At 54.6% G+C, this 18,880-nt stretch overlaps 12 protein-coding genes across 12 annotated transcripts; 6 read left to right on the forward strand and 6 right to left on the reverse strand.

The window, feature by feature from the left end:
* Nucleotide 1: 1 nt before the first annotated feature.
* OGAPHI_000694 (uncharacterized protein) lies at nt 2–1,966 on the forward strand (the record flags this gene model as incomplete). Its single annotated transcript, XM_046208292.1, has 1 exon — nt 2–1,966. One exon carries the CDS (start codon nt 2–4, stop codon nt 1,964–1,966), a length of 1,965 nt encoding a protein of 654 aa, XP_046064351.1.
* OGAPHI_000695 (uncharacterized protein) lies at nt 163–954 on the reverse strand (the record flags this gene model as incomplete). The annotated part of the gene is made up of 1 exon (XM_046208303.1): nt 163–954. One exon carries the CDS (start codon nt 952–954, stop codon nt 163–165), a length of 792 nt encoding a protein of 263 aa, XP_046064352.1.
* A 12-nt stretch (nt 1,967–1,978) lies between the features above and the next one.
* OGAPHI_000696 (uncharacterized protein) lies at nt 1,979–4,558 on the reverse strand (the record flags this gene model as incomplete). The annotated part of the gene is made up of 1 exon (XM_046208314.1): nt 1,979–4,558. One exon carries the CDS (start codon nt 4,556–4,558, stop codon nt 1,979–1,981), a length of 2,580 nt encoding a protein of 859 aa, XP_046064353.1.
* On the forward strand, nt 3,744–4,073 carry OGAPHI_000697 (uncharacterized protein; the record flags this gene model as incomplete). The annotated part of the gene is made up of 1 exon (XM_046208325.1): nt 3,744–4,073. One exon carries the CDS (start codon nt 3,744–3,746, stop codon nt 4,071–4,073), a length of 330 nt encoding a protein of 109 aa, XP_046064354.1.
* Nucleotides 4,559–4,773: 215 nt separating the features above from the next.
* On the forward strand, nt 4,774–7,668 carry OGAPHI_000698 (uncharacterized protein; the record flags this gene model as incomplete). Its single annotated transcript, XM_046208338.1, has 1 exon — nt 4,774–7,668. The coding sequence occupies one exon, from the start codon at nt 4,774–4,776 to the stop codon at nt 7,666–7,668; it is 2,895 nt and encodes a 964-aa protein (XP_046064355.1).
* OGAPHI_000699 (uncharacterized protein) lies at nt 7,081–10,371 on the reverse strand (the record flags this gene model as incomplete). The annotated part of the gene is made up of 4 exons (XM_046208349.1): nt 7,081–7,540; nt 8,362–8,532; nt 8,701–9,365; nt 9,484–10,371. The coding sequence occupies 4 exons, from the start codon at nt 10,369–10,371 to the stop codon at nt 7,081–7,083; spliced, it is 2,184 nt and encodes a 727-aa protein (XP_046064356.1).
* OGAPHI_000700 (uncharacterized protein) lies at nt 7,950–12,438 on the forward strand (the record flags this gene model as incomplete). The annotated part of the gene is made up of 3 exons (XM_046208360.1): nt 7,950–7,989; nt 8,099–11,255; nt 11,970–12,438. The coding sequence occupies 3 exons, from the start codon at nt 7,950–7,952 to the stop codon at nt 12,436–12,438; spliced, it is 3,666 nt and encodes a 1,221-aa protein (XP_046064357.1).
* Nucleotides 11,304–12,419, reverse strand: OGAPHI_000701 (uncharacterized protein; the record flags this gene model as incomplete). The annotated part of the gene is made up of 1 exon (XM_046208371.1): nt 11,304–12,419. One exon carries the CDS (start codon nt 12,417–12,419, stop codon nt 11,304–11,306), a length of 1,116 nt encoding a protein of 371 aa, XP_046064358.1.
* A 30-nt stretch (nt 12,439–12,468) lies between the features above and the next one.
* OGAPHI_000702 (uncharacterized protein) lies at nt 12,469–14,208 on the forward strand (the record flags this gene model as incomplete). The annotated part of the gene is made up of 1 exon (XM_046208382.1): nt 12,469–14,208. The coding sequence occupies one exon, from the start codon at nt 12,469–12,471 to the stop codon at nt 14,206–14,208; it is 1,740 nt and encodes a 579-aa protein (XP_046064359.1).
* Nucleotides 12,709–15,640, reverse strand: OGAPHI_000703 (uncharacterized protein; the record flags this gene model as incomplete). Its single annotated transcript, XM_046208393.1, has 3 exons — nt 12,709–13,053; nt 13,195–14,025; nt 14,246–15,640. The coding sequence occupies 3 exons, from the start codon at nt 15,638–15,640 to the stop codon at nt 12,709–12,711; spliced, it is 2,571 nt and encodes an 856-aa protein (XP_046064360.1).
* OGAPHI_000704 (uncharacterized protein) lies at nt 15,408–16,541 on the forward strand (the record flags this gene model as incomplete). Its single annotated transcript, XM_046208404.1, has 1 exon — nt 15,408–16,541. The coding sequence occupies one exon, from the start codon at nt 15,408–15,410 to the stop codon at nt 16,539–16,541; it is 1,134 nt and encodes a 377-aa protein (XP_046064361.1).
* Nucleotides 16,542–16,547: 6 nt separating this feature from the next.
* Nucleotides 16,548–18,794, reverse strand: OGAPHI_000705 (uncharacterized protein; the record flags this gene model as incomplete). Its single annotated transcript, XM_046208415.1, has 1 exon — nt 16,548–18,794. One exon carries the CDS (start codon nt 18,792–18,794, stop codon nt 16,548–16,550), a length of 2,247 nt encoding a protein of 748 aa, XP_046064362.1.
* Nucleotides 18,795–18,880: the final 86 nt, after the last annotated feature.

Here is an 18,880-nt window from a genome sequence, read left to right on the forward strand (position 1 = left end):
TATGAACCAATTTGATCAGGAAGAGAACGTCTGGGGCGACGAGCCGTCGCCCAGAGCCAATCAGGGCGTGAGTGTGCTGCTCAACACGGACGATAACCCGTATGCGACCGATTTCGGCGCGCCTGCCTTGGACGAGGTCGATTTCCACTCGGGTCCCAATATTTACAACGAGCTCAGTGACACGATGCGGTCGATCCATCTGCAGAACCCGGCACCCGAGGAGGCTGAGCAGACAGAGGAGACTGAACAGCCCCAGGAGTCGGTCGAAAGCGCCGCAGAACAGGCCCACCAGGCCGAATTGGTCGAGCACGCCAAACAGAGAAACAAACAGCTGCTTTCGTCGCTCGTGGCCACCGACCACGAAAACCCGCCGCTGACGCAGTCTTTGCTGGAGGAAACGCCCGACGAGAACGAGCGGCTGTTCACCGCGGGCAACGACGGGCCGCTGGACTCGGTGCTCGACTTCAATGCCCCAATATCTCCGCCTAGACAAGCCTCGGACGACCCGCATCGTCTGGACGGCGTCACGTCCCCAAACAAGAAAACTAGACTGTTCAGACCGCGCAGAGGCCGCAAAACCACCACAGAGGCAAGCAACCCGTTGGACCCCCTATCGCAGAAACCACAGGAAGAACAGGCACAGGTGGCCGAATCACGGAAAGAGTCGCTCATAGCAGCCGTGGACAAGCCATTGTTCGATATCCAGAAAGCACAGAGCCCCATAAAGCCAACGCTAAAGGCTCCAGAACAAACAGAGCCAGCAGACCACTTTGAGATCATAGTTGGCGACCCAATCAAAGTCGGAGAACTCACAAATGCCCATATAGTGTACTCCATCACGACGAAATCCAAGTCGAGCCTGCTCAAAGAGGAGGTCAGCACGGTGACCAGACGATACAAAGACTTTTTGTGGCTGTACAACCAGCTTATGAACAACCATCCCGGATATATCATTCCTCCTCCGCCAGAAAAACAGGCGTACGGCCGGTTTGACGAAAAATTCATCGAGAACAGACGTCTTGCGCTGGAGAAGATGCTCATCAAGATCTCCAAGGTGCCTGTTTTGCAAAAAGACTACGACTTTATCATTTTCCTGCAAAGCGACCGGTTTGCAACCGAGGCCAAAGAACGCGAGTTTTTGTACTACCACGGGACTACAGGCGATGACCAGTCGATTCTGCAAGGAGAGGAGACTGCGAGCGACTTTTCTGCCTCGTCGCTCATCAATTCGGCCAGTCCAGGAGCCAACGGTGGCTTTTTGAGCTCGCTGATTGGTCTCAACACTCCAAAATACATCGAGAACGACCAGTTCATTCTCGACAAGCAGGCCTACGTGGAGGCGTTCGACCAGCAGTTGCGTGCACTGTCCAAGACACTGGACTTCATTCTCGAGAAGCGCGAGGACGTTATCATCTCGATGAACGAGCTGATCATCATTGTGCAGCAGCTGACTGACCTGGAGGTGAACGGCGAGCTGAGCGAGCTGTTTTCGAACTACGAGGAGCTGCAGACCAAGGTCAAGGAGCTTCTGGAGCGCACCAACATGCAGCAGATCCTCACTCTGGGCACGACGATCGACGAGTACATCCGCACGATCGGGTCGATCAGAAACTGTTTCGAGATGCGGTTCAAGCTGTGCAACAGTCTTGTCAGCTTGCAGAGCCAGCACTCCAAGAAACAGAAGAACCTGATCAAGTTCAAGACGAAAAACCACAACCAGCTGGAAAAAATCAAGCGATACGAGGAAGAGCTGTCCAGCATGGAGAATACCATCACCAAACAGGAGGAGTTCAAGCTGGAGTTCAACAAGAATTTGAAACGCGAGTTGGACAAGTTTGAGTTTGAGAAAGTGGAGGACTTCAAAAGCACGGTCGAAATCTACTGGGAAGGACTAATCGAGTCCCAGAAAGAACTGATCGAGCTTTGGGAGTCGTTCTACGACAAGTGCAAGTTTCAGGATGACTAGTTATTATACACATCAGGCCAGCAACACCTCCCACCCCCACTCTTTCATGACAGTGGTCCAATGGGTCCAGCTCTTGATCCGACTGTCTTCCTCGTCGATGTCGTCGTCTCCGTTGACCGCCTCGTTGATCTTTTTACTTAGATAGGCGAATGAATCATCTTCTTCTTCATGGTTTGCGTTTTCCTTGCCGCGTTCCTGTTCTCTTTTGCGCCGCATGATATCTTTCCGCGACCACACTTCTTTGACCACCTCGAGCGACCGGTCGATACTTCCCAGCCACATCTTAGACCCAAGTAGCTTCCATTTCTCTTTCACCCATTCCCGCTCTTCTCCCGGCAACGCCTCGCATGAGGCCACCAACAGCGGGTAGATGTGTGTCACACATGTACGCGACGAATCTGGGATCGACGCAAGTAGCATCAGCACTTTCTCGGCCAGGTTGTGAGACGACTTGGACGGGATCTCGGGAACAGCCTGGTGCAAGTATAACAGTGTCGAGTATCTGTATGCCTCGGCAGTGGCCAGCGTCGACGGCAGGTCAAACAGTGGGTCCTCAACCTGGAAACTGCGCAATGTGGGTGGCTTCCAGTTCTCCAGCTCCCGTTTCAAATTCACAGCCTGTGTGATGATACTAAGCGTGTTCTTGGACTCTCTGCGAACCTGGTGGATTAACCCGGCTACATTTCCAATGATTGGGAACAGTTTCTGCATCACTCCAAGCAACGGGTCGATGTCTTGCGACGAGTTCACCTTCGACTCCTGGAACTTGTCCATGATGGTGTCGAAGTCGTTGACCTTGCGCTTTTTGCGTGGTTTCTCATCGTCTGCCTCGTCCGCGCGGATGTGAGAGAGCTTTGCCTCCTCCTCGTCCGGGTCTGTGGTCATGCGTGCCAGCACGTCAAAGTACATCCACGTGTTGAACAGAAATTGCAGGTTACTGGAAACCTTGCGATCTGCTCCCGAGCTAGCAGGAGTGCCTGCGCTAGAGAACGAGCTTGACCGGCTCGACGCGCGGCCGTCCTCGATCTGCACCAACGCTTTCTGCCCCCCTTGCAGGTTGTTCATTATCTGCAGAATCATGGTTCTTGCTCCGCGCAGATGCCCAATACCCGTGGTCACGTGACGGTCCCATGCCTCGCCCATGGCGAGGGCCAGACACGAGGCGAGCGCAACGTCGGGCGGAAGCGTTTTGTCGCTGAGTCCATGGACAAGGTCGACGATGGCGCTCTTCATGTGTTTCATGCCCTGCGAGCGGAGCTGCGAGTCGCCGCGCGCCAGGTGGAAGCACGCCATGGCGCTGACCGCGTTGCACACGACGGGATACTGCTGTGTGAGCGGGAGAAACAGCGTTCGCCACGGGTTTTCGGACGGCCCATTCTTGATGGACATGATCGCACTGGTGTATCTTTCGTACGCGTTCAGAATCTTGGACGACTGGTCATTAAGCTCGATCACTTTTGGAATGGAGCTGAGGATGGAAAACTCCGACGGAGACACAGCCGCGGACTTGGGAGACTCCTTGTCGCGCAGGAGATGGTGCGGGGCCATCACAGAGTCCTGATGCACGATCTCGTAACTGTCGGGGGTGGCGACGTTGGAATGCTCGAAACTGGCAAATGCATTGATGATGCTGGAAAATGCTGGCGAGGGGGCCGACGGCGTAGCGGAGTCGTGGATGTCTGTGCTCGGGAAGGGAGAGACCGGAATAAGCGGCGACATTGCGGACTTGAAGAACGAGCTGTAGTTGGGGCTGGCCACAAGCATCTGGTACTGTTCCATGGCGGACGGATTTTTTTCGAGCTGCGAAATAAGACGCGGCGAGTCGAGTTTCCCGTCTGGCGTGGTGGAGCTGTTGAGAATTTCGTACAGAATGTTGCCTGGGGCAAACGCGTGCGGGTTTTTCATCGAATGGTCCTTAAACAGGTTCAGCGGCGACGAAATGGACTCGCTCAGGTCGGGACTGGGGATGTTGAGCGGACTGATGCCGGAGTTTGACGTTGTCCCGTACGAGGACATGACGGTGGTCTTGGATTCATCGTCAAGACCCATCTCGACAGAGGACTCCTCGCGTTTGATCAGCGGGGAGCCGGGACTGTGGTCGCCGTGAACGGAAGGTGGTGTTTTAGCGGCTATTCCAGTAAGCGTGGAAGCAATCGACGAGGCCAGGTCCGGATTGCGTCCGCTGGCCATCAGGGCGTTCGCAATGGCCACCTCCTGCGCCGACTTGCCCGTCACAGACAATGTGGCCGCCTCCAGGGCCTTCTGGATAACAGACGACGGGACTTTCTCGGCACTCTCCGGCTTGGTAGCTGGCTGAACAACGGTCTTCTGGGGCGACTTCTGCCGGTCCTTTGGTACGCTGACCGACGGCTGGCGAGATTTCGGAGCAGGCTCGGGCGGAGACGTCTGGTTGAAGCCCTTCCACTTGAAATGGGTCTGATACCCTCCACAAACAATCTTTTTGCGGACACAGTTCAAGCACGCTGGTTTCTCCTCCCCACACTTGAGCCGCTTCTTCTTGCAGGTAAGACACCCGCTTCTGGACTTGGACCGCTTGCTCTTGTCCCCGGCGAAGTCCATAGAAAGAGCCATATTGGCGATTTGTTTTCAGATCCAACCAAAATTGACAGATTGCCAACCGGAGGATGGTGTACTGATAAGAACCGTGTTCCCAAAAGGGTAAAACGATCCGCCGACGAGACTGGTGCGAGGTGTAGCTTGGAAAATCTGAAAAATTATTTCAACTCACTTTATTTGTTTTCTGGCTGTGCAGGTGTTTAAAAAAATTTAAAGGAAAACCGGTCAGCATGCAGTCTTTGAATCACGTGGGACCTGTGTGTGCGTTGGCGGTTTTCGCCGAGCGGTACTTGTTTTGTGGGCAGGGTCCGAGTTTGGAGGTTTATGAGATCGAATCTGGCGCGAAACTGGCCCGTTGTCAGGTGTTTGACCGCAACAAGATCCATGGCATTCGTGTTTTCGGAGACGTGCTGAGTACTGCCACGATTTGTGTGTGGGGTGGCCGTTCTTTGAGTGTTTTCCGGTACAGCGATCTGTCAGGGCCGCTGCCATGCTACATGGTTGGCGACTGGATTAAAGAAGCGCAGTTTTCCAACGACGGTAGCAGATTGTACTGTTTGCATGCACACAACGTTGTGTGTTGCATTGACGTTTCTGGCCGCAAACTGGTGGACACACGCGATTGCGGCGAAAAGAGCATTCTTTACTCGGGCAGTTTGCATGTTTCCAAGGACAGAGTTCTTGTTTGTTCGGGAACGGTGATGGACGGTATTCTTATTTGGGACTACGAGACACGGCAAGTGGTTCGTCGTTTGCACGGCCACCAGGGGTCGATCTTCAACATCACTACGAGCGCCGATGGGAAATGGTTGGTGAGTTGCTCGGACGACCGGTCCATCAAGGTGTGGAGTCTGGAAACGGGCGAGGTGGCAGCCACGGGGTGGGGCCATATTTCTAGAATTTGGTGGCTTGAGATTTTTGCGCTGGAACAGGACAAGTTCCAGATCTTCAGCGGGTCCGAGGACTGCACGTGTCGCAAGTGGCGGTTTGAGGCTGACCGGTCGGAGCTGGAACCGTTGGAGGTGTATGAGACTCATACGGGAAGAAACGTGTGGAGTGGAGCTGTGAGCGAGAAACTGAGACTAGGATTCAGTGGAGGAGCAGACGGGGCCATCACGACGAGCGATTTGCAGGAGTCGAGCCGCCATGGGGCTGAGTTCCAGACGTGGTCGCTGGCCGAAATTGAGGTCGAGATAGGCGTCCCGTTTGCTCGTGACGAGTTCATCAAGGAGTACCACGACTCGGGCAGTAGTTTGGTGGCCGTTTCCAGCTACGGAAAGGTGCTTGCACTGAAGAACAACTCGTGGGAGCTTGTTCTGGAGGACGCGCGGTTTGCGCGGTTCTCGCTCGTGTGCGGGTTCTCGAACGGGGCGACCGTGGTTGCCAGCAAGAACGGAGAGCTGCTGGTTCTTCACGGAGCAGAAAAGAGAGAGCTCAAGCTGAACTTCGAGCCAAATTCAGTGATTAACAACGTGCTCACGTGCGAAAAGGACGGCCGCCTATTTGTGCTTGCCGAGAGCGTTCGTCGCGAGCCGCTTATTCTGCTTGAGCTCGACACAGCCATGAACCTGGTTCAGGAGACCAGACTGTCCAAACCAGATCAAAAGTTCAGTATCAGCGCATTTGACGTGGACACCCATTTCAACAGAGTCGTTGTTGGGTCGCGGTTTGCTACATTGGCCGTTTTTGACGGTGACAAGCACACTTTATGGCCAAACTTCTTAAAAGGTGACACTGTCTCCAGTGTCAAGATTATTGACGGTTCCGCATTGAAGGTGCTGGTGGTCATGAAAGACAGAGAGTACGCGATCGTGGACTGCTCCAACGGACTAACAATGCTGCAGACAAACCGCATCCAGCGCGGGTTCCTGGAAGGTGGCTACTTCCACAACGGTGATCTGATTCTTTACGGGTTCAAATCCGACACTTTCTTCGTTTGGAACGAGACCAAACAGTACGAACTGTTTAGAGAACTGTGTGGCGGCCCGCACAGACAGTGGTCGTTCCAAACAGGACAATTTGGGTTCCGGTTCTTCTACACCCGCAGCTCCAGCATTCATTACCGGCAAACGGGGCAAAAAGTGGCTCCCGAGGTGTACTCCACAGGACTGCATGGACGCGAGGTGCGGTCGATGGCCACCTGTGCCATTTCCAACGGCCTACTGCTCGTGACCGGGTCCGAAGACACAACCGTCAGACTGTCGGTGCTGAATACCGACGGGTCGATCGACCCGCTCTGGTGCGAGAGACAGCACGGGTCCGGGTTGCAGTCTGTTCATTTCGTTAACAGCGAGTTCTTCCTGAGTTCCTCGGCGCGCGAGGAGGTGTTCCTGTGGAAGATCCACGAAAACCAGTACTTGAACCTTCACCGCACGATCAAGCCGCGCAGCTCCAACCCGGAAACCAGAGTGATGGACTTTGACACCGTGCAGGTGACAGTGAACGACACAGTGGCCGGGTTTGTGGTTGCCACCGTCTACTCGGACTCCACCATCCGGCTGTGGTACTACAGCTACGGGGCCAACACTTTTGTACTGCTAGTGGAACACACCTACGCCAGTTGTTGTCTGCTCAACATTCGGCTTGTGGTGCTGGACCAGATCTACATGGTGATAGGAGCCACCAACGGCCATTTGGCCGTATACAAAGTTGCCGAGCTGGACGAATGGTTCAGGACTAGCGAGTCGGGTCTTTCTCTGGTGAACGAGCCAACACACGCGGTCGGAACCGTGCAGAAACTGAACCAGCTGCTCATCAACCAGCAGATCCACCAGTCGTCGATCAAGTCGTTCGATCTGGCCGTCACTGACGGGAAGGCCGTGGTGGTCACGGGCGGCGACGACAACGGTCTTGCGGTGTCCAACCTGGACCTGCGGTCCGAGCAGCTCACCAGCACGTTCTTTGCCGACGCAGCCTCGTCTACAATCACCGATGTGGCTCTTTTGGGAGCCGACCGCGTGGTGACCACGTCCGTGGACCAGATCGTGCGGGTCTGGACTCTCGCGACGCTCGAGCTTGTGCACGAAAAGTACACCACCGTCGCAGACACGGGTTGTGTTGCTGTGGCAGACAACGTTGTTGTTGTTGGCGGAGCCGGTGTGGAGGTGTTCCAGGTGTCAGAATAATGTAATCAAATCAATTGCATATCGTATAAACAGGTAAGAATAAACGGCGCTCGACAAAACAGTCGACTAACTGTGTTGGCTCATTGTCTTTGTTTGTGCTTTGGGTTGGCCTTGCAAAGAACATAAAGCCGTCCCTTTCGACGGGTAATGTAGCATTCGGAACAGAACTTTTTCACAGACGTGCGCACTTTGTAAGATCTCATGAACGACGAGAAGCTTCCGAACAACGGACGCACTCCTTTTATTCCCAGAGCCAGTCTTGAAAACATGCTTTTGTCGAGATGAATAAAAAAAAGTGGATAAAAAAATTCGGCTTGAGGTGTAAACTATTATTTACCTTTAAATTTACCATGGAGGGTTGGCAAGAGGTGAGTGTTTGCATTTTTGAGAATTATTAACCGCCAGGTTTCCTTTATCACAGGACTTCGAGTCCCGAAAAGTCGGCCTTTCGTGTACAACGACCACGGGAACAAGATAGTCACCGCATTGACGTTCGACGACTCCCATGAGCTGGTTTGGCTTGGAGACTCGGATGGGTACATCTATTCGTACGAGGGGGTCAAGCTCGGACTGTATAGCTCGTCAAGAGCGCACAACGGACCTGTTCTCCAAATTCTCAACCACAAGAAAGGAATTGTCTCCTTGGCAGCTGACGGTATCCGGTTTGGCTCCAGACAAGGACTTTCTCAATACACGGTCAAGTCTCCGCCTGAAACGCAGTTTTTCGCCATGGCATACACATCCAACACGCAGACCGAGTTGCTCGTGGGCACGAACTCGAATCTGGTGAAAATCGACCTTACAAAGGGCGTGTTATCGTCAACTCTTGAATACAACCATCCTATCCAGTACATGTCTTCCAATCTGCAATATGTGGTGCTGGGAAGAGTGGACGGAACCGTTGATATCATGGACTCAAAGACATCGCAAGTGGTTAAGACGTTTTATGCGCATTCAGCCGCACTCTCCTCCATAGCCTTAAGAGACAACGTTCTGCTCACGTCCGGCTACTCTTTAAGACAGGACCAATACGTTCTGGATCCATTTGTGAACGTGTTTGACCTCAAGAAAATGACACAGGGCATTCCAGCCGCATTCCCTGCCGGTGCGTTGCAGGCACATCTCCACCCGAAAGCACCCAACGTTGCAGTTATCGTGTCCAGCATGGGCCAGATCAATTTCATCGACATCTGCGACCCGGCCAAACTCCATCTGTACCAGGCGGACATCTCGTCGTTTCTTACGATATCCGACATCTCGGCCACGGGAGAGTGTTTTGCCTTTGTGGATGCTATGCAGACACTCCATTTGTGGTCCGACCAGATGATGAGACCTCCGAATTTCGCAGTGCTCAGCCAGGAACCGCTCAGACCCACGCTGGACGTGGAGACCATTCCGCCGGAAAACCACTTGTCTTTCGACACTGACGCTCCGTACAACCTGATCAAGCTTCCTCGGTACGAGTCGATGCTCCTGTCTGCCTGGCCGTCCGATTTGAAATTCGAGGTTGGCAAGCTGCCTCCGCAGATCGACCCGGAGATTCTTCGCGACTCGAAGACGATTGACGGGTTCACTATGGCGCCGTACAACAAGGACAAATTTGGGCCGCGCAACCTGCACGTGAAACAGCGGCCATTGAAGACTAAGAAGCACGCAGACACCAAGTTCCCCAAGTTTTTAAGTGAAAGAGAGGACGACTACGAGGAAAACGAGGAGAGCGTTCGGTTGAAGCAGGAGATGATGTCCAATGCCTTTGAGTATGTGCCAAAGGACGGCGAGGTGCCGAACGCGTTCAAAAAGACAGACATTCTGTACAGCAAGTTTGGAGTGGACGATTTCGACTTTACTTTCTACAACAACACGCAGTACGCTGGTCTCGAAACGCACGTTGACAACGCGTACACAAACGCAATGATCCAGCTGTACCGGTTCACGCCGCCGATTTTCAACTTTGTGGTGCGCACTCTTGCGGAAGATGTCCGGTACGACGATTGTGTGCTTGCGGAACTGGGGTACTTGCTGGACATGCTCGTGAAGGCCAACGGACGAAACGTGGTGGCTGCCAACTTCCAGAAACTGTTCAGTTCTCTTCCCCAGGCGCGCGAGCTGGGGCTGCTGAACCCGGACGGCAAGACCCGCAACGATCGCGGCCAGCGCAAGCTCGCACACCTGTTTTCCAAGTTTTTGGCCGAGTGTCTGGCCAAGGACGAGCTGGCATTGTACCACCAGGAAACCTCTGTTCACGTGGACGGTATCTGTGGGATTCCAGCACACACTTTGCTGCGGTCTCCTTACTGCTCGTTTGAGCACAAGAGCTCCACGACGGTGTACTCGCTCGACCTGAACGTTGTTCCGAGCCCTGCTGTTTCCGGGGTCACCATTCTGAACTACCTGGAAGCATCCATGAACAAGACGTTGCAACACAACATCTTCTGCCAGCAATGCGACCGCGTGCACGCAATCGAGGCGGTGCTGAGCATCGAGCAGTTGCCAAACGTGCTGATGTTGAACGTTGACCTGACAAACGAGCAGATGAACGAGGTGCGTGGGTTTGACGACTGGCTGGTCCCGGAGTTCTACTCTGCTCCTTCGCACACGGGACGGCCGGTGGTGCGTCCGAACGCGATCGCCGGCAGCGGGCTGGCCAAGTACGAGCTGGTCGGGTTTGTCGCACAGATCACGTCCAGAGACAGCACCAACCATCTGGTGACGCTGGTGAAGTTGCCGTCTGGCGAGTGGCTGTTGCTGAACGACTTTTTGGTGACCAAGATCTCTACGGAGGAGGCATTGAACCTGACTTACTGGTGGAAACGGCCGGTCACCGTGGTTTACAGACAACAGGACGGGACCGGGTTCGATTACGACGGGTGGAAGTCGGTGATAGACGACTCAATTCTCTACAGAGACCACTTTGCACAGGGAACCAGAGAAGGAAAGAAGATCGAGTACGAGCTTCTGACCAGAGCTGAGGCTCCAAAACCAGGCACCCTGGTGGCGATCGACGCGGAGTTTGTTCAGATGGCTCCCGAGGAGTACAATTTCCGTTCGAACGGGTCGAAAGTGCTGGTGAGACCGAAACGGGTCTCTCTGGCACGGGTGTCCATTATTCGCGGAGAGGGACCAAAAGAAGGGGTGTGCTTTATCGACGACTACATACTGACGGATGAGTCCAAGATCGACGACTATATCACGTCGTTCTCGGGGATCGAGCCGGGCGACCTGACGCCAGACAAGTCCGACAAGACGCTGGTGACGCTGCAGACGGCGTACCGCAAGATCTGGCTGCTGTTGAACCTGGGGTGTGTGTTTGTCGGCCACTCGTTGGGCGGCGACTTTCGCACAATCAACATCCAGGTGCCGCCGCAGCAGGTGCGCGACACGGCAGAGTTGTTCTATTTGAAGCGGGAAAAGCGCAAGCTGGGACTCAAGTTCCTGATCTACCAGGTGTTCAACGACAGGGTGCAGACGGGCAACCACGACTCGATCGAGGACGCGTACTCGGCACTGCGGCTGTACCGCAAATGGCTGGAGCTGAAAGCGGCCGGCGAGCTGGACGACGCTCTCCAGAGAATCTATCTAGAAGGCCAGTATTTGCGGTTCAAAGTGCCGTCTAATTAGGATAAATGACAATGGGCCTAATTTTGTAGGTTGACTATGTTCAAAGAGGAGCGTTTCATTTGCTGTTGGGCGCGGGTGGTTGGCGGCGGATGGCCGTACTGGCGCACGGGCTGGGGTTTGGGCACGGGAGCTCTTTTCGGCTCCTGGGGCTCGAAATTGACCTTGCGGTCCTGCTGGAAGTCTGTGCAGTTCTTCTTCCACAGCTCCTCCACCATGGCCCCGTACTCGGCAAGGTTGCCCGGGAACTTTTCTGGCTGCGGCTGCTGGTCTCTGACCTTTTTCACGGCAAGCGACTTCTGGTTGACTCGCGCGAGCGACCCGACGATCGGGTTGTTGTATCTGCGGATGGTGAGGAACTCGCGCGAGAGCTGCTCGAACTCGAGCCGCGTCACGTTCGACACGAACGCGTTGTTGGAGTCGGCCATGTCGACGAGCGAGTTGACGTTCTCGCGCTGCAGCCAGAGCTTCTGCTGAGTTCTTGTCTCGACGGTGGACTTGGCCGGCACCGAGCTTGAGAGCGACTCGGCAACGCTGGGCTGCGACACCGACCGCAAGCTGGAGGCCGAGCCCGACCGCTGCTCGGACAGCGTGGGCGTGGAGTTCTCGGTGGCCTGTCGCGGAGCATCAAAGATCGGTTTTGCCTGGCCGGTCGACTGCGACAGAATGAAATGGCTGTCGTAAAGAGGCGTTGTCTCGCGCACGTCTTCGGCGTCGAACGAGTCGACCTCCTCCTCCTCGGACGAGTTGACCGACCTGGCCGACTTGGGCGACTTGGGCGAGTCCTCTCTGGTGCCCAGCAACCAGCGATGTTTCCCCGGCTTGGATGTCACCACCTTGAGATTGGTCATCGACTTGGTGCGCTCACCGCCCAGCAGATACATCACCGACTTGTTGTGGTTCTTGTTCTTGAGCATGTCTGCGCTGGACTTGGACCGCGAGAAGTTGGGTCGTTCCGCCTCTGCCAAAGAGCTCCCCCCCGAGTCGTTGCTCTTGATCCGCGTGAGCTTGTTCAAGTGCGCCCCGTACGACGAATTCCTCGCCAGCTTGCCCGCAGTGAACTTCTTGACCGGTTTCTTGCGCGGCTCGTCTTTCAACGACACTGAAGACTTGCCCCGAGGAAGACCCACCGACATGACAAAAATTAAATATTAAACTTTTAATTTCCCTCCACTTTCTCTTGTTATGGACCTCTACGCCGTCGCACAGCATTATTTGGACCGCATCCTCGAATCAGAGCCCGACCCGGCCGCCGGCGAGGACATCAAGGTGCTCCTGCTGGACTCCGTCACCTCGTCGGTCATCTCAATGGTGACCACGCAATCCGAGCTGCTCAAGAAAGACGTGTTTCTAATCGACAAGCTCGACAACTTCCAAAGAGACAATCTGCGCAACCTGGCGTGTATCTGCTTTGTGCAGCCCAGCTCAGCCACCATCGGCGACCTGGCCAAGGAAATAGCCAACCCAAACTACAAAAATTACACCGTCTATTTCTCCAATACGGTGTCCCGTTCGCACTTGGAAAGACTCGCAGAGTCGGACGACCTGGAGATGATCTCCAAAGTCGTCGAAGTGTTCCAGGACTATCTCGTGGTCAACAGCTCGTTGTTCACAATGCCGCAGAAACTCGCCCCACACAGCCCCTTGGTCCATGACTCGTGGAACCAGCCCGCCTTTGACCAGTCGTTGCAAAGCCTCATGTCCGTGCTGCTCTCGCTCAAATACAAGCCCGTCATCCGGTACGAGTCCAACTCCAAGATGTGCGCCAAGCTCGCAAACGCAATCAACTTCGAAATCAACTCCAATCAGATGCTCTTTGGCCAGCTGCCAGCAAGAGACCTGCCCCCTTCGCTGTTGGTGCTAGACCGTAAAAACGACCCCATCACCCCGCTGCTGTTCCCCTGGACGTACCAGTCCATGATCCACGAGCTGCTGGGAATCCGCAACAACACCGTCGACATGTCCCAGATGGCCAATGTGTCTGAAGAGCTTAAAGAATTGGTGGTCAACGAGCAAACAGACCAGTTCTACAAAGAATCCATGTATCTCAACTTTGGCGATCTGTCGGAAAGTCTGAAGAAGTTCATTGAAACATACAAAGCGAAAACGAAAACCAGCTCCAACATCAGCTCCATCAAGGACATGAAGTTCTTCTTGGAAAACTACCCAGAGTTCAAGAAAACATCCATCAACCTGTCCAAGCACATGCTCCTCTCCACCGAGATTGACAAGAAAATCAACCAGCTCAGACTCTGGGAGGTGGGCGAACTCGAACAGTCGCTGGCCACAAACGACAACTCCAGCGCAGACTTGGCCGAGCTGGAAGACCTGCTGTTCGATAGAAAGCTCCAAAACGGCCAGCCGCTGCCGCCGCTCGACGAAAACACAAAGCTCAAGCTTCTCGCGCTCTACGCCTTGAGATACGAAGCTCACGCATCGAGCCAGCTGTCCAGACTCACAAGACAGTTGCAACAGACAGGGTTCCCTGCCCACAAACTGGAGCTCGTAAAGACACTGTTGAAGAACAGCGGCGTGGCACAGCGTCTCAAGGACGACGACGACTCCATTTTTGAAAAAGTGTCCAACTCCGCCATGGGCAACGTGATCAACGGGATCAGCTTCGCCGACAACAGCGACAGCAACGTATACATGCAGCACAGCCCGAGACTGAAACAGGTGCTGATGAAGCTGTTCCGCAACAAGCTGAATCCCAAGAACTATACCTTGGTCAAGCCCAATGGGCTGGAGTCGTACACGGGGAACGACAAAATCCCAGATCAGGAGCTCGTCATCTTCATTGTTGGCGGTGTGACCTATGAAGAGGCCCGTCTGGTGGCAGAACTCAACAAGACGAACAAGAACGTCAAGCTGGTGATCGGAGGAACCAGTATCCTGGACTCGGACACGTTTATAGGGTTGAAATAGAGAATATCAAGAGTCAGCTATACGCTTTTTCCCAAACGTTGAGCTTTTCTGTGAGCGAGTCCAGCTGGGTCACGGACTCGTTGTAGCAATCGATGAGGACTTTTTGCAACCTGAGTGTCTCTTCTGTGGAATCTTCGCTGGTGTAATTGAGCAGGCTGTGTTTGAAGTCTTCCTCATTTGTAAGTTCTGTTTGGATGTTGGAGACAAATTCCATGATGGAGAAGACCCGTCGTTTCATCTCGTTCATGCTGATGCGCTGACTAGGAAGGTTAGCCTTGAACGGCTTATCCTCGGCCAATTCGATCTTTGGCTGTTTCTTCTTGTCTTGGGGCTCCTCTTTCTTTTTCTTTGATTTCTTTGTGGATGCGGACGTGGACGACGAGGCCGAGGTTGGCGGAGTGAGTTTTTGTGGTTGACTAGTGTTTGTGGGCGAGGCCTCTTCGTCCTGGGAAGGCTCGTCTTTCACCTTCTTTCTGGACCTGGTCTCTCTGGAGGCAGACTCGTTGGACGAGGACAGGTTGACCTCGTCAGGCTGGACGCCGCTTTCCTTGGCGGACTCCTCGAGGGCCCGTTTGAGCATCTGCTCGTACTCTGCATCGCGCGAGTTCAACGTCCCGCGGGCACGTTTGCGTTTCTCGCTTTCCTCGGCACTCTTTTCCCGCTTCACCTCCATACGAGGGGGCGTGGTGGCGACCGAGGTAGGCGGCGTTCCCGAGCCGGACTCGACGCTCACTGGCGCAGAAGCCACAGGAGCCGGCGACTCTGCGGCCGCGCGCTCCTGCAAACGCCGCTTGTTGCGTTTGATTTCCTGGTACGGGTTGTATCTGCTTCTGCGGAACCCATATTTGTCTGTAAACAGGTCGTGGTGTTCCGGGCGACAGCTCTCGCACCAGTACTTCTCCGGAGCAGTGTCCTCGTCGATGATGCCCACGCAGTACCCGTGCTGCCACACAGAGCACGACTCGCACTGGATAAAGAACCCTGTGTCCACGTCGTCAAACTCTGTGCCTGCGTTGTCTGGGATGATGAGCTCGTCTTTCCCGCAAATGCACCGCGTGACCTCCTCGAGCGAGTCGTCGTCGTCGAAATGGTTCTCGTCGTAGTCGCCGTAGTCCTTGTGGGGCTCGGCCTGTCGTCTTGTTCTGCGAGAAGACATATTGGGGGGAAACAAATAAAAATTATCTTTGTTTTTTTTTATTATGGGAGACGAGCCGATAGACGTTGCACCGAAACGCAAACGGGACGACGAGTCGAAACAGCCCGACCTGGTGCCTGTGGAGCCGCTTGTGCGGAAACGACGGATCAAGAAGTTCAGATCGTCGCACCGTCGCGACGAGGAAACACCCCCGCAGTCAAGACCAGTGTCCTCGTCGCCCGCACCAATCGCAGATAACCTGGTGGGACTCAACCAGGACCAGAAGGACGATATCATTAGACAAAAGTACAACCAGCAGACGCACCATGCGCGCAAAACCAAACGGACAGAGTCCAAAATCTACAAGCTGCGCTCGTTTAATAACTGCATTAAGTACATCCTTATCCACAAGTACGCGCGGCCGCACGGCAACGTGCTGGAGCTCGGGTGCGGAAAGGGCGGCGACATGGCCAAATGGGAGGCGGTGCAGACCCGGTCGTACGTGGGGGTCGACTTGTCTGATTTGTCTGTCAAGGAAGCTATAAACAGATACAAGCGGTCGCGGTACCACTTCCACGCGGTGTTTGCCACGGGAGACGCCTTCAACACGCCCGTGCCCAAGATCCTGGCTGATTTCCGCGACGAGGTCAATCTCGAGTTCGACACTGTGTCGATGCAATTTTGCATGCATTATGCTTTTGATTCCGAACAGACAGTGAGAAACATGTTGGAAAACGTCTCGCGGTCGTTGAAACCGGGCGGGATGTTCGTGGGCACAATCCCGTCCTCGGATTTCATCCGCTGGAAGATCAACAAGCTCGCTCCGGGCGAGCGCAAATGGGGAAACTCGATCTACTCGGTCGAGTTCCCAGCAGAACCTCCCAAAGACGCCAAGTTCGCCAGCCCGTTCGGAAACGTGTACAACTACTTCCTTGTGGATGCCGTGGACAACGTGCCCGAGTATGTCGTGCCGTTCGAGACATTCCGCGCGCTGTGCGAGTCTTACAACATGGAGCTGCGGTTTAAAAAGAACTTTTTTGAGCTCTTCAACAAAGAGATCCCCAACTACTTCCGCAAACTGCCCACGCCTGTGGTGGAGTCGCTGCGGCGCGAAGACGGCTCCTATGGCGTCAGCGGCGAGGACAGAGACGCGTGCTCGTTCTATCTTGCGTTCGCGTTCGAAAAAGTCGGTGTATAAAGCTATCTAGACAATCGAAAACTTGCGTTTTCTCTCCTCAAGACTGCCCTTGAGACCTTCAACCAGACCACGCCGCAGCATCTCCACAGCCTGCCGCACACCCACCTCGTTGTCGCCTTCGATCAACAGGTACAGTTTCGGGTCGTCTGAAGGTCCCGGCTCCTTGCCCGGGCCGTAGTACCGGCCCTTTGTGGTGATCGCCGTGCTCGTGCTCTCCACCACCTTGTTGATGTTGTCCTTGTTGGAAACGTGCCAACGCGTGCTCTGCGGAAGATCGTTGATGTTCAGCCTGGCGTGGTAGATTGCCGAGTCTGCGCCGCGCTTGGTCGACCCAAACTCCACCTGGAAGTTGCCCAACTTGTCGGACGACACCTCTGCCGTCTCGTCCTCGTTTCCTGGCTCCTGCGGCTCGTCCTCGTCGTACAAACCGTTGTCGAGCCGTCTTTTTTGCTCTCTAATCTCCTCGAGCTTCTCTAGTCCCCTGCCCCCAAACCCGGATCCGTACTTGACCTCGCCCTTGCGAAGCCGCTCGCGGAACCGCGTGGCCATCTTCTGCAGCTCCTCGGGAACAGCAGCCTCCGAAAGCTCCAATATCTTCACAATATCGCTCGCACTGCGCTCCTGGTGCCTGTTCAAAAACGTGACACTTGTGCCGGAGTTGCCAGCACGTCCCGTACGGCCCACTCGATGAACGTAGTCCTCCATGTGGCTGGGCGGGTCGTAGTTGACAATAAGATTCAAATCCTTCACGTCCAAACCTCTGGAAGCAACAGACGTGGCAACAAGAATGTCAATGATGTTGTTCTTGAAATCGGTGATGATCCCGTCCCTGTCAATCTGCTCTTTTCCTCCGTGAAGAGACAGGGCAGGATACCCTTGTGAAATCAGCTGGTTGGCCAGAAGATCACACCCGTCTTGCCGATCAACAAAAATCAAAACTTTGCCCTGATCAACAAGCTTGAACTTGGCCAGGATCTCCAGCAGCTTGGGGAACTTGGCATCGTCCTCCAGAACATTGAACCGCTGCTCGATGCGGTCGTTCACAAGGTTCTTGGCCCCAACAAGGATTTCGACGGGCTCGCTCAAACACCGCCTGGCCAAAGCCTCCATGCGAGGCGGGAACGTTGCCGAAAACAGAACGGTCTGTCTGTCCGGCCGTGTCACCTTCAGGATCTTCATTACCTGCGGCTCAAAGCCCATGTCGAACATCCGGTCCGCCTCGTCCAGCACCAGGTACGTCACGTGACTCAGCCGCAGAACACGGCCGCCGTTGGCGCAGAGCAGGTCGATCAGCCGGCCCGGCGTGGCCACAACAAGGTCGCACCCTTTCTTGATTTCGGCGATCTGGTGGCTGATGGACTGGCCGCCGTAGCAACAGCAACCTTTCAGGTTGAGCGTTCGCAAAAACAGCTGGCATTCTTTGAAAATCTGCATAGCCAGCTCTCTGGTGGGGGTCATGACGAGCGCGCGCACGGAAGACGAGGCAGGGTTGGCCAGCAAGTGTCTGAACAGCGGGAGCAGAAACGAGAGAGTTTTCCCCGACCCGGTTTTCGCAATACCGATCAGGTCGCGGCCGCTCATGATGTTTGGCAGTGACTCACACTGGATAGGCGTGGGGGCAGCAAAATCCAACGTCTCCAGAACAGAAACTAGTGACGAGGGCAGTCCCAGCTGGTTCCATGCGACAATGGGACGACGAACTGTCTTTCCACGCACACTAATTGCGTCTTTGAGTCGAAGCAGGTCGACCTCCTCGTTGGAGAGCTCGGAAATAGCACTGTTTTCAACATAGAGGCTTTTGGCGAACGGCGACCGGCTGGGCGGGTGTTCGGGGACGGTTTTCTTATTCTTCTCGTTAATTGCCTGAAGCAATTTCTCCGGGTCGACTTGATCAACATCGTCAGACTCGGACCCCAACTCCTCGTCGCTTTCAAAGATGGTTCCCTGTTCCTTTGGCTTGTCTGTACTGAGGGACTCGTAGAACTTGTCGAGATCAACCTCGTGGTGAATCTCATCCTCCACCGGAGCACTCATCTCTGTTTCTGCGTCCAGCAAGTTCCTGCGCACCAGTTTCGCAGCCTTCTTGGGCACCGGTCTTGCCCTTGCGGCAAACTTGACGGGCTGTTTAGCCGTCACGGCCTCCTTCTTCTTCTTCCAGGCCGCTAGCTTCGAAAGACGCGCCCGGCGTTTCTCCTCTGCACTGGTTAATTCCTGGCCCGCTAGCCGTGGGCTACTTACAGCGTCTTGCGACATAACAATCCGGTAACAAAATAAATCAAACAAAATTTCTCTGTTTTTTTCCCTTTAATCTGCACTGTTTATCTCCATGCACTGATTTG

The sequence above is a fragment of the Ogataea philodendri genome (genome assembly GCF_020536065.1).
Source record: "Ogataea philodendri strain CBS6075 chromosome Unknown scaffold10, whole genome shotgun sequence".
NCBI classification, from domain to species: domain Eukaryota; kingdom Fungi; phylum Ascomycota; class Pichiomycetes; order Pichiales; family Pichiaceae; genus Ogataea; species Ogataea philodendri.